The 14,148-nt window shown below is 35.1% G+C and overlaps 1 protein-coding gene and 1 long non-coding RNA gene across 2 annotated transcripts in view; one reads left to right on the forward strand and one right to left on the reverse strand.

Annotated features, from left to right (window-relative positions):
* The window catches only part of LOC107494770 (actin-related protein 2), a gene marked incomplete at its 5' end in the record, with an annotated part of 12,936 nt that extends 2,271 nt beyond the window's left edge, over nt 1-10,665 (reverse strand). The window contains 13 exon segments of the mRNA XM_016115804.3: nt 1,851-1,909; nt 4,555-4,638; nt 4,782-4,850; nt 5,682-5,745; nt 5,826-5,894; nt 6,003-6,106; nt 7,499-7,548; nt 7,838-7,916; nt 8,026-8,097; nt 8,370-8,504; nt 8,737-8,847; nt 9,038-9,201; nt 10,466-10,665. Of these exon segments, the coding sequence (XP_015971290.1) occupies nt 1,851-1,909; nt 4,555-4,638; nt 4,782-4,850; nt 5,682-5,745; nt 5,826-5,894; nt 6,003-6,106; nt 7,499-7,548; nt 7,838-7,916; nt 8,026-8,097; nt 8,370-8,504; nt 8,737-8,847; nt 9,038-9,079 (938 nt within the window).
* LOC107494773 (uncharacterized) lies at nt 9,255-10,051 on the forward strand. The gene is made up of 2 exons (XR_001593366.3): nt 9,255-9,467; nt 9,796-10,051. It is a non-coding gene; the product is annotated as an uncharacterized LOC107494773 (long non-coding RNA).
* Nucleotides 10,666-14,148: the final 3,483 nt, after the last annotated feature.

The raw sequence follows: 14,148 nt of genomic DNA on the forward strand, positions 1-14,148 counted from the left end.
CCCTATACAAAAGCCAAAAAAAAAAAACAACAAAAGATTTATCTATAAAGCATAGCTTTCCAATCTCTCAAAATGTCTTGAGAGGGAAAGTCCCCTATAAAGGATCATGAGCTTTACACCAGCTACATGTTAGGAGTCTAATTCCATCCCATATAACATGCTTGTTAGAAAACTGTCACTGAAAGTGTGCGCATTATGCTCCAACCAAATAGTACAGTGGCGAAAACAGCACATTGCCACAAAAATGTTGCCTCTTTTCTACTACCAAACTCAAAAAACCCAGCCAAAAGAAATTGGTCTAGGGTTGCAGGCATATCCAACATTCATCTAAGATGCTAAATAAGTTGTTCCATAAGAAAACAGCTATTGGGCAATGCAAAAACGGATTTGACTCTGAATTTGCCTCCACACACAACACATGCATCAGGGGAGATAACCTTATGTGGCCTTTTAACCTACAATAAGTCATCGGTATTAATTCTTTGAGCACAGCTGTCCATATATAGATTTGACTTTAGAGGGGACTTTGGACTTCCAAATGGGTTTGCTTGGATGAAAAGAAGGTATGTTAGAGGAATGAGTGAGAAAAAGGAAGAATTTACAATTAAAACTACCCGAGTGGTCAAGAGACCGTATCCTTTTGTTAGGGTTAGAAGACAGAAAAATTGTTAATGAGACCTAAGAGAATTAAAAGTTCACAGGATTCTCTATCATTATCATTAAAAAAGTGGAAGTCCCAAGAGAAAGAGGAACCCTGTCTAATGTAAAAGGACCAAATTGGAGAATTATAGAAGATAGATGATAAAGAAGAGGAAAGGCTAGGTTGAAATGAGACCCATCACCTACCAAAAAGGAGAACAAGGGTTTGAGAGTACTGTAACCTTGAGAAATGATCCAAGGGCTAAAAGCATTAGCATCCCACCCATTCATGTCCGTACCATATTAACTTCTGATAACTAGATGCCAAAGAGATTGAGATTCTAATGGAATAGGGCATAGCCATTTTGCCACCAAAGTAATGCCTTTAGCACGACAACAAACTTCCCAAACCTCCTTCCTTTTTAGGACGAAAACAAACTTCCCAGTTCTCGAAGTGATCCTGCTTCGTATCCAAAAACACTACGCCAAAGAAAATCCTTCATAATCTTTTCAAAAGTGTTTGCCACTCCCACTGGAATACAGAACAACGATAAGTAAAGAGGAAACTTGAGTGGCAAGACTGAATGAGAGTGATTCAACCACCTAAAGAGAAATAGGCCCGTTTCCAAATTGCCAACCACTGAGAAACCTTCTTAACAGCAGCATCCGAAAAGGAGATAGATGTAGGATTGCCACCCAGCGAAGCATAACTAAGAATTCAAGAAGATACTTTCAAGTTTCAACCAATGAATTTGCACTTGGATTATAAGGTTCGGAACACTGGACAACGGTCAATCACACATCTGTTATGGCTGAATGCCAAGGATCCAACATAATAGGAAATTGAAGGGTTGCAAGAACCTAATAAAACATCAGAACATGCTATATGAATATGCATGCTTATCTCTACTATATCTACTTATGCTATTCTACTATATATAAAGAGGATTTCCCTTTTTGGTGTCTAGTTCTTTTTTCCCTAAAATACCCTTTTTCAGATATTAAAATATCATAAAATATTGTTGTAACTTATAAGACTTGAACCCAAGACTATTTATTATACATATTGAAGAAAGATAAGGTTAGACTAATAGGCACATTAGTGCCTATTAATTCACCAGTATATATACAATAATGGCAGCAATAAAACCTTCAGCAGTTCAAATATTAAGGACAATTTGAGCCAAAGTAAAGAAGAAAGAACAAACTACCGGCTTGGTAATCCAGGATACATGGTGCTCCCTCCACTTAAAACTATGTGTTGGTAAAGCTGCAAAACAAAAATTTACAATATTATAGACAATAAATTGTAGGGAATAGGTAAGGGCACAATTCTCTATATAAATTATAAGGAAAAATTGCAATGGTATAATTATCCAGTAAAAATAGTAAATGACAATGTAATTTAATTATAAACCATATGTCATCGGATGTTCCGAGGACATGAAAGAAACATAAGATATGTAAAACTTCAGGATTTACTTGATTGAGTGGTTAAAAATGGACAGCAGAGAAATTGAGGACAGAATGAAAATGATTCTCAACCAAAATAAGGCCCAATGTAAAATTGAGCTATATTTTCATTTCCACTTTCCATATCATTTTTTCCAAGAAAGGAAGTTTTCCTTCCAATCATGAAGCCAAAAGATTCAATGAAAGGCAAAGAACTGCTGTAATAATTTAAATGCTTCTTTAGTTATCATTGACAGAAAACAAGAGGAAGTCTTAAGAGTGGGACAATATCAATCACACAGCAACCCTTCCAAATTCAATTAGAAAACATAAACGAATCTTCAATAATATAATTCCCAAGATGACCACAGGAAAGGCAGAGGAGGAATGGGAAAGGGACAGGGAAAGGGAAAGGGAGGGGACAGGAGAGGGGAAGAGAGAGAATTGAAGGGTAAAAATGAGTTAAATATTTTGTGAATAAATTTAAGGGAGAAGACATAACATATTTTGTGAATAAATTTAAGGGAGAAGACATAACAAACTCTTAAATCACTTTGTTTGATCTGACAAAAAACTTGCTTGAAAAGGCTTGAGACAATAATATCTAAGGCTGCATTTGTTTCTGAGAACAGGACAAGACACTGAGAACAAGACACACATGATAGAGACACAAAATTGTGTGTTCTTATATTCTGTTTGGTAATAAACTAGAACAAATTATGAAAATCTAATTTATTCTCATTTTTTTCATTCAAAAAATTTTGAGATGAAAAATATAATAATAAAAAATATAATTATGAAAAATTAACAAGAATAATGAAAGAAAAAATGAAAAATAAGTTGTGTCCCTTGTTAGTGTCGCTGTGTCCTTCCTGTCAGGATAGACACAAAATACACTAATTTAGTGTCTCTGGACACAATGTCTCTGTCCATGTCTCATCTGTCAAACACGATTTTGTGTCCATGTATCCCTGTAAACAAACGCAGCCTAATAGTTCTCAAAATATTTGAAATCTAAGTCATCTTTGCCTAAGAAGATTTAAGGAGAAAAATATCCTGTAAACCCTTATTCAAACAATGAAACTTTCAACGTAATTGAGGAGTGGATGTAAGGCAAATTGTTGGTCAAACCAACACACATCTTTGTGCACTTCCCAAATCTATCTCTTTATATTTACCATTTCATTGTTGTCTATATACCTCAAAAATCGGTTTTAAAACTGACCTAAAGTCCTTGCGCACCTCAAAAACTACTCTCTCAATTATATCGTGTTTTTTTGAACTAACGTTTATCTTCTACTGCACACAAGTACAAGAAACTTGATAAGCCTTATGTCTGTTTTTCAGAAAAATTATATCTAAGCTCGATTCAACCTCCCTTCTCATGCACAACTAACCATTTTAATTGATACCAGAGTTGATCCTTTAAGGGGTTAAGCATCCAAACAGTTGCAAAGGAAAAGGTCTTACAAGTGGCTGAATCTTTAAGTTATAGTGAAGTACTCTCTCTCAATCGTCTTCCTTATTTTGATGGAGAAAACTACTGTTGCTTGAGAGACAAGATGAAACTCTTCATGCAACTCACTAGTTTGGATATGTGGGAGATTGTTGAACATGTCCACAGCACTACTAGGAAAATGGCAAAGTTGTCAAAACAGTCATCCCCAGAGATGGGGTAATTTGATAATCACAAGGCTAAAGTTTCAACTGCACTTAAAAAGCCAAGTATATTATGATATCTCAACACGTCTGAGTATGACAAGATAGTATCTTGTGATATAGCCAAAGAAATACGAACTAGATTGAAGATATTACATAAAAGCCCTGAAGAAGTGAAAGAAATCAAGATCAACATCTTGGTGCGTAGATATAAAGACTAATATAAAAGAGGGATATACCATTTCTGACATGTCTACCAGATTCATGAATATAGTCAACTCGTTTAAAATTCTAATAGTTCTTAAATCAATTGTGATCTGAATCATCTTAGCATGAGAAAACTTGAGGAAAAAATATCTTGTAAACACTTATTCAATAGTGGAGTTCCTAACTTGGTCGACGATTGAACGTAAAACAAATCTTTAGACGAACCAATAACCAATATACATATGTGTACTCCTTAAATTTGTTTTCAGAAAAAATTATATCTAAGTACGATTCAACCCCTTTCTCATGCACAATTAGCCATTTTAGTCCGTTCCACTAACCTATAGATGGGAGGAAACAAGAAATCACACACGAAGTGATTCTTCTAATAGCTGTCATTTGTTTTATCTCCGAAGTAGCTAACCATTCAACTCATTTTCGACATTGCCAATATTGTGTTTTGGCTTATAGAATCAAATTTCAAAAGATGGAAAATGTTGTCAGCTTTCAAGCCTAAAATGGTGATAAACGGAATCATTATCTATTTACTTAAGATAAGGATCCCAAATAGTATAAATTTCAAATGGAATATCATACCATCATCCGATTGTCAATATCCATTTCCTGAATGCATCTAAAGACCATGTCAGCCATTCCATCACCTTCAACATCTATAAGTTCCTGCTTAGCAAGGGAATCATTAGAAACTACAATGGCACAGGTACATCACAAAGACATGAAGGTCGTGTTCAAATTTTTTCTTTTTCTCGTTAAAAATTCATCTCATGAACCATAATCAATCTAACAAGATTTGATTTGTCTACCGGAGTGAAAAGAGCCTCAGGAGCCTGGAACCTTTCAGTGCCCACTTTAATGACCCGCCCGTCTGGAAGCTGATATACAGAGAGTAAATAATTAAGTAACACCAGCAAATACGTTAAACCAAAGACGACCAAGAAATAATAATGACAACACCGTTTATTACAAATTCATATATGCATTAGGGCACAAAATTCAAATTGGATACAGAAAGGCATGTGAAAAGAAACTGAGAAAACAAAGTAAACAAAAACTGAACCCCTGCCTGTATCTCCAAGCAATCTATTTCAACTAGAATTGCTAACAAGATCAATCATTATATGCGTAGCATACTAGTCAATCTCATGGGATCTCGGCGTCCCATCGCAACCCAGCATACATCGTTTTTTTTTTTTTTTTTCATCCCAGGTGTCCTGGCCAGATCCTGGCCAAAACCCCAGCCTTGGCAAATCCCACTGGGATCTTATGCGGGTGCTGAAACACGATTTCGCCCCCTTATAACCAACTTCTACTTTGGTTTTAAGGGGGCATTTAAGTAATTTCACTATCCTTCTATGGTGATGATTGATCATTGACAACCTAAATTAGGATTTATGAATTTATGAGTTTTATTTCGTATGGGTTATGGAACTATTATAAAATATAGAACTTTAAGATTTTGGATTTAGTTATGATGCCTAATACATAGTTTATTTTTAATTACTTCTTTTTTAAAAAACAAATATATATACACACACACACACACTAGAATTTTCCTCTACCTCTGTTCAAATCTCAGCCATCCCATGCCCTGGGATCCCAACATCCCAGTTTTGGGGACTTTCAGGATGCGATGTGATTTGAGATACTACAATACACAGACATAGTCCTCTAAAGATTCCAAGAAATTCAGCGTATCAACTTACCGTATAGTTCTTGACAAGGATAGTGGTCTCAAGCCCCAATTGATATTCCCTCTTGTAATCATAACTGTGGGAGAACAGAAGTGGCTATTAAGAAAACCTCAAAGACCACAGGAGACCAAAATATATCATGAGATTGCTTCCAACCTTATATAGCATAGTTTCTCCTTGATTTCCCTAACAGTCTCAAAGTCAGCAGTCCTATTCAGTGCATACCTTGAGAAAAGAAAATATTGTTTAAGCTAGAACTGAAGTGTAAGATAGAAAGAGTCAATTTGACGTCATATCAATATTAGGACTGATATGAAAAGAATTAGACCTCACCCCCTTCTTGAAAGCAAATCAACAAGATAGGATGTTATGTGTCGACCAGCTACATTCATCCGCTTTGTTAGATGAGGGAACGAATAGCCATCAACAACTGGAACCTGGATCGCAACATTGATTATTAACATTTTTGGAATGAATAGTTATAATAGTAACACTATCAAATTTATAACAGGTGCTCAACTTGTTAGCCCATTTCTGCTTCCTTAAATTAATGGTGCAACATATTTTAAACCAGGATGATTAGTGATGATCAGTCAGTATATCTCTCCTATATAAAGCTTTTGGTCTGAATACTTCTCCTGGTCAATTTTTCATTTTCATTGCCTTATATGCGCCTTATCAGAAACCATATTCAAGTTAGTTATTGAATCACATCTAATTGCTGGAAACTTTGTTAATTATTTTTCTCAAATTAAATACTATATTTTCATTTAAGAATATTTAAAAAAAAAAAGGCTAGGTGAAGTGCTTATTGTTTTGCTAGTCCTGAATTATGCTATAATCACTATGAAATAAAATGGATACCCAATAAGAAAGATAGACAATGAATCACAAACTGCAAGGAACTATGAAGGATGGGATGGAAATGATATGAAGACACATTCATAGATTCACCATGAATTAGCACAAAGGATAAGAGTAAGTAAATAAGTTCAAACAATCTATTGTTTCAAAGGATGAACTCACAAATGCACCATTAATTTTCAAGCTCTCATCAAATAAGTCATGCTTATCAATATATTTTACAACAATGACAACAACAACAAAGCCTTATCCCACTAAATGGGATCGTTATCAATATATTTAATGACAATAAATTAGCACTCCATCAATATCAATACCTTAGACAAACGTAGCATTCAAATGGTTGAAAGGGTGGTAGTTATCATAATTATGAGTATCAAATTGGTATGAATTGAACCAATTCATTAAATGCCAAATGTGTTTTCGACTGAGATTGCCAGGAAATGTGCTATTTTCTATGCCAATATTTCTTAGAAATAACACACTTTTTTAAAATGTTTGATTTAGCCATTTGGGTACCGTACTCAATTCATTGGATACTTGTTATTTGTTATAAAAGATCAACACAACAATCAATAGTAATCAAACATTTAATAAAAGGTATACGCTAAATGGCTTGACTCTGTAATCATATGCAATTGGCATGGATTGTTAAAACTGATCGTTAAAGACAATCAAGGAAATTTAAAGAAAAATAACAATGAAAACTGGGAGACTGAATCTAGCAGTTACACCAATCTATTATATAGAATCTACTATATATAATGGGGATAAGAGGAAGTTTGATGCACAATTTTTTTCCTAAAATATCCTTTATCATATATAAATCATAAAAAAATGTTATTTATAAGATTTGAACCCAAGCTCTCTTAGTTACAGTATAAGTTACCATAATGTGCCTGTTAACACACTAGTAATAAGTAATAAGCATAAAAATTTAGGTAGTGTAGCAGATAATTAGTTACCACATGAGTGACACCATCACCAGAGTCAATAACTAATCCAGTCAACAAACCTGTGGCAAGTAACAAAATGTTGGTGCAAGATTAAAAAGTTAAAAGTAAGAGAGAGAGAGGGAGAGAGAGGATATCTTTATTTCACCAAACTAGTGTGTAACATTGTATCGAAAAATGAAATATTATGGTTTATAAATAACTCTTTGTTATGGATAATAGGAGTGACAGGAAGCATAACACAATTAGACCATAAACAGATAAGAGGGATTACGGAAAGCAAATTATGATTAGGATGGCTTCATAATAAAGAAAAAACAAGCTTCAACTTTCACCCATCCCTATAAGCACCTTGAGCATATAATGTCAGAACAGCTTGAATTGAGATATATGCTCCAGCATAATTGTACTTCTCAAACAGCATCTCAATCTGTGAAGTCAAATGGTTAATAAATAATATTTAAAACTTAAAATCATTTACAAGAAATTCACTATTTTATTTTTCAGAAGAAAAGGCCTCAGGGTTGGTTCACACAAACCATTTTTTCACGATTCTTCGAGGGATTAAGCGGTGGATCTGTGAGTAGAATTTTACAGTCAGGCGGGTTAATCTGTCAAAGCAGATCACATTAGATAGTTAGCCATGAAAGAACTTTTTTTTTTTTTAAAAAAGATGAAAAATCGGATTTGTGTACTCCAAATTTTTTTAATTTTTTAAACACAAATCGGATGGTCAGATTTGTGTACTCAAAAATTGGACGGTGATTTTTGCTCCTGACACCACACTTTGCGTACAGTACCTATACGTTCCATATCTGCGTCCTACAACATTCCCCTTCCACATCTAAATTAAAAAGTGCAGAATTACCAGACAGTTACTTACCTTTAATTCATTGTAAAATGCATGATCCCAAACATGACACATATCATCCCAGTTTTGCACGATGCCATTGTTAACTGGGTAAGATATATCAAGCTGATGCCGCAAGTTTGCGCACCCTTCTCCAACAACAATATCCTAAAACCACACACAAATTCAAACCCTTTTTTTCAGGAGCACAAACTAAATTGCACATATATATATATTTATATATATATATATATATAGTGTTTACATTATTGACAGGATCAAATTAACAACAACACACCTACTGTAAAAAAAATAAAGAAATAAATTAAAAAAAAAAAGCACCTAGCTAATTTCATTTTCATTTAGTAGTAGTACTGTAATAGTGAAATAGAAAATGCACCTTTAGCGATTGCTCAGTGAGCGATTCTTCGTACCGAAGCATTGGCCTTCCCACCACGCAAGGGAAAACAGACGTGGGGAAATTCTCCCCAGCGAAACCGCACTTCACATACTGCAAACAAAAATTCACATATAAATATATTAATTTGAATATTAAAAAAACACGCTTGTGAAATCGGGGTATATAGGATCACTTAGATGGGTTGCGGAATGTATGTGATTTGGGAGTAAGTGGATCGACGGTGACACTGGACGGATCAAGAAACATGTGTTGTATTGATTATGTGAAATGGAATACAAACCCCAGTTCCGTTGTCGCAGACGACGACGTTTCTGTTGTCCATTCTGCGCTTCTTCTTCTTCTTCTCTTCAGTTACTGTTCAGTGCGCTCTTGCTTTCTTTCGCTATTTCTTTCAATTTCCGTTTGGGTTTCAATTGGTTTGTTAATTTGGCTTCTTTTCATCAACTGCAGATGACGTACAAAAGCGGCAAAATGAGGTCTACACCCTACAGACCATAGTTGTAAGAACCGAACCGATGATCGAACCGGTCAGGTTACTGGTTCACTGGTTTATTGGTTCAACCGATAAACCGCTGGTTGAACCGGTAAAACCGGTTTCACATAAATAAAAAATATAAAATACTAAAAATAGTCATAAACTTAATAAATTCAACATTATGTTGCATTTCCGTTTCTTCAAGGCTATACTCAAAACTAATCTTCAAAGGATTGTAAGCATATTTTTGTTTTATTTGCATTAGAGCTATACATATTTGCTATTGGTTTTATGATCATATCATATATAATAGTTAACAAAGAGAGTTTTTATTTAGAAGGTAATTTATTCATCTATTCATTATTATTATCATCATCAACAGGCGAGAGCATTCCAGATGTAATAGCCATCTTCAGAACAAAAATAAAAAACTAAAAGCAGGAATTTATTTATTTTTATACATAGATGAAAATTATAGTTTAGGCTATTTTCTTTGTTTGTTTTTTTATTTCTGGTTAAGATGTTAGAACTTTTGGCACACTAACTAACAGGTTTTCACACAGAAAATACCCAATAAGTTTTCAAGGAGACATGGAAGCGCTCTTTCAAATCCAGTGTTTCTTAAGCCTCCAGATGGCACTCTATGGAAAGTGTATTGGACAAAAAAGAATAGTGATGAAGTTTGGTTTGTAAAAGGATGGAAGGAATTTACCAAAAACTACTCTCTTAATGAAGGACATTTAGTTGTGTTTAAATATGAAGAAACTTCTCAGTTTGATGTAATCATACTTGAGATAAATGATCTAGAAAGGGTTGGTGCATTTGTTCTGTATTGTTGTGAGTGTGTGTTTGGTGCAACTGAAAGCAGAAGATGCATACAAGTATTTCACAGCACAAGCATATTCATCCTAGAGACCTAGACAAGCATTAGTCAACAAGCAATCTTAAATAGTTAAATTTCCTATTCAGCAAGACAAGGATATTCATATTTCATAGATTCAAGCATATAATTCATATTTCATATTTCAAGAACAAATCAATAAAACAACAAATTTTCAAGTTTTTAACAAGCATGTAAAACACAGAACAAATCAACAAAACATAATTCATATTTCATAGATTCAAGCTTTCAACAAGCATATTCATCCCAGAAATTTCAACAAGCATATTCATAACACTGTAACAGCAAGAAGTGCAGAACAGAGCAGACTACAGAGGAGAACTGGAGCTAACCTGTTTGACAGAGCAGAAGAGCGAGGCAACGGCGAGTTCGACGGCGCAGCAAGGGCGAGTTTGACGGCGCAGCAAGGGCGACGGCGACGGCGATGATGGACAGCCGCGGCTCTGTTCTGTTCGGCTGTTCCTACTTCCTTAGTTCCTTCAGAGTTCAGGCCGGCGGTGAGACGAAGAGGATGACGGCGGGCGGCAGGCGGCTGGCGGCTGGCGGCTGGGTGACACTGTAAAAGAGTGAGGTGAGGCGGAGAGGGTTAGGCGCCGTTAGGGTTGGGGGGAAATCAGCAATGTTCTGAAAACCGAACCGGTCATCGAACCGTTTTAGTTACTGGTTTACTGGTTTATAGGTTCAACCGGTTTGACCGTGGTTGAACCGAAAAAACCGTTTTATAATAAAATAATAAATAAAATATAAATAAACACACTAAAACATAATTATAGTCTAATATAAATTTTAAAATATCATCCAAATTAAAAGTACTACATAAACCAAAATGTTATAATCTCATTCAAATACATACTCAAAAATCAAATAACAAAAACAACCAACCAAACATAAAATGACAACATCTAAGTTTATCATCAATCATCAAAATCCGCTATAACTTGCTGCAGTTTTGCTACATTAATCCCTCACTTATGTAAACCCTTGTGGCTTGCGAGACTTGTTTGTGGATATGCCTAACAGAACAACCAGAGGAGATGAGAGGCCTTGTTATGAATGCCAATAATGAAATGAATTGAGTAGGTTTAACATGACAGGTTTAACATGGCAAGAGTAGGTTTATCATGGCAAATTTTCATCTTCCACTCAATGAACAATTTATTAAATCAACAACAGCAAAACACAATATAAAAGTCAAAAGCTCAAGAACAACACCAAAACAATAATTTATCAAATTAACAAGTTAATAAGATCAATCAAAACTGAAAATTAAAATAGCAAGAACAATATTCAATTATTTATTCAATCACTATATCACTATATCAGTTCACACTTCACAGTTCACAAAAAAACTATATCACCATTTCAGTTCACGGTTGAATTACTTGAATCAGAATTCGCATAGCTTCACTACATACATGTTCTCACTACAATTACTCTTGTTAAAAGTTAAAACCCCTTCTTTGTCATAGATTTTATTAGGGCTGTTTAGTTCGATTAAGCATATACTGTAAGTTTCTCTAGGTCTATGTAACAAGCATGTAGGTTATATAAGTATCCTCGGATATTATTTCTCTAAGTATATGTAACAAGCATGTAGGTTATATAAGGGGATAAGTATCCCCGTTTATTATTTCTTTTTCAAATCTGTCGATTGTAATTCCATGTCTGATTATAAATTTCAATTTCAGTTTCAATTCTATGTCTTTATATTTATGTAACTGTTCTATTGAAATCCAATTTGGTTGATCGAGTTCTCATCAGATTAGGGGAAAGATTAATTGAATTTTAGTAACCATGATATTAAAGAGAAGCAATTTGACCACATATCAGATATCACTATAAAAGAGACAATGGTTGCAGAAGGGGACAGAGACAGACAAAGACATCGAGAGAAGCAAGTATGTATACCTCAAAATTCAACAAAGTAGCAAGACCTCTTCTGCAATTAAGCTCATCGTAATCACTGAGCTAAACTTTCTCAAAACATAACAATTATCAAAATTTATCACAGTCTAAACTCATATCTAACAAATAGCTCAAAACTCCAGGCCATCAACACATACCAACACAGGCAACAAAGATCAAACAAATCATCAAATTGCTGTGTGTAATAGTAACAATGCATGTTGCAATTGCTCAGATACATTCTTTTAACTTTGACAAAAACTTCATTCAACTCAAGAGAGGGATAATAAATCTTGAATCTTCCTCAGCAAATCCAAATCAGCCATAACAGTAATACTAAATTGTACCTTCTGATTTGGCAACTAATAAAAAAAACAGAACAAAAAGTTCAAAGTAAAAAAAATAAAATTAACAACCCAACCAAAGAATCAAGAACAACCCAACCAAAGAACAAATCAGAATCAACAATAGGGAGGACGACGGAAGAATAAAAATAAATCAGAATCAAACCAACAATCAGAATAAAAAAGTTCAGAATAAAACAGATCAGAATCAAAATCAAACAGAGGCTCCATTACAGATTCAAATGCAAGGAAGGATGACGGCGCTGGAAACGGAGAGCTGGCGACGGTGGAACAAAGCTTCGCGACGGAGGCAGGAGGCGAACCCGGCGACTATGCTTCCACTGCTGAGAGTCTGAAACGTTAGCTGAGTGAGGGACTGAGTGAGCTTCGAAGCTCCAACCAGCGACGGCGTCAGGAGTAGTCCGGCGGCTGAACGAAAGGGAGGGACTGAGCTCGCCGACGTTGAGAGGAACGGCTAGCTCGAGGGTGATGGGAAGGACGAGGGAGGGTCTGCTGCTGCGCCGTTGGAGTGAGTTAGGGTTGGTAACGGGTAAGGTTGGGGTTACTGAATGCTAAACGGCGCGTTTTGAGAGTTTTTGGGCAAAGTGAAAAAAACCGGCCGGGTCCCGGTTCGGTTCGACTGACCGGTTACCGGCCGGTTTAACGGTTCAACAACGGTTTTCATTTTTTTCGGTTTTAGCATATAACCGAATCGTATTTCTCATCGGTTCGCGGTTCAACCGGTTCGACCGGCCGGTTCGAACCGATTTTCAGAATATTGGAAATCAGAAATGTGGAAAGTGGAAACTGGGGGTGGGTCGGTGGGGTTTGGGGCTGGGGTACCCGTAGGGCTTTTCTTTTTTTTTAAAAAAAAAAATAAACCAAAACGACATCGTTTTGGAAAAGGAATTAAAAAAAAAAATTTTCGAACCGGTCGGTTAACCAGAAACCGTCGATTTTTCGGTTTTTATCAAAATTGGCCGGTTCAACCCGGTTCAAAACGATTCTTTTTCTTATCCGGTTACATCACTCAACCGGATCGGTTATAGGTCCGGTTCACCGGTTTTTCGGTCGAACCGGCTGGTCCGGTCCGGTTCTTACAACTATGCTACAGACTACAGTCTACTTTCCTCTTAAGTTGCAGCGAGGGACAATTTGGTCTATGAACATTTTCCGGACAAGTTAGGGTGTGTTTGGGGTTCACGTTGAGAAACAAAAAAGCTCGTTTGAATGTCTTGAACGCTACATTGTTATGTTTGGCAATTTTTTGAAACCCCTAACCCAGAATTGCTTTCACCTGTGAACCTACGTTCATGAGAAGCTAAAAATTCAAGCTTCTGCGTTCACGTTAGGAAATTAATGACCATTGCAAGAGTTAAGTAACAAATCTATTTCATATCTACCAATTGTACCCTTCCTTTCTTCTATAAAAAGGATGTCTATAACCACATAATTTCACACAGTAGTAGTTCTCTCTATGTTCTTCGTTACAGAAAATTTTTTTTTATCAAACTCTTTTTCAGATTTGTTTTTATCACTGCCAAGGTAAAGATTTTAATTTTCTTTTTAATATTTTTTAGTTCTTTCTTTCATATTTTAATTTTTATGTTTTTTATTATATTTTTTATTTATATGATAAATATTTTTTATATTATTTTTTTAGTGTTCTGATGTTATTTTTTTAATTTTCTATTGTTATATTTTTATTTTTTTATTTATATGACAACTATTGTTGATATAAATTTTATTTTTATTAATTTTTATTG

This window comes from Arachis duranensis, chromosome 6 (genome assembly GCF_000817695.3).
Source record: "Arachis duranensis cultivar V14167 chromosome 6, aradu.V14167.gnm2.J7QH, whole genome shotgun sequence".
Lineage (NCBI taxonomy): Eukaryota > Viridiplantae > Streptophyta > Magnoliopsida > Fabales > Fabaceae > Arachis > Arachis duranensis.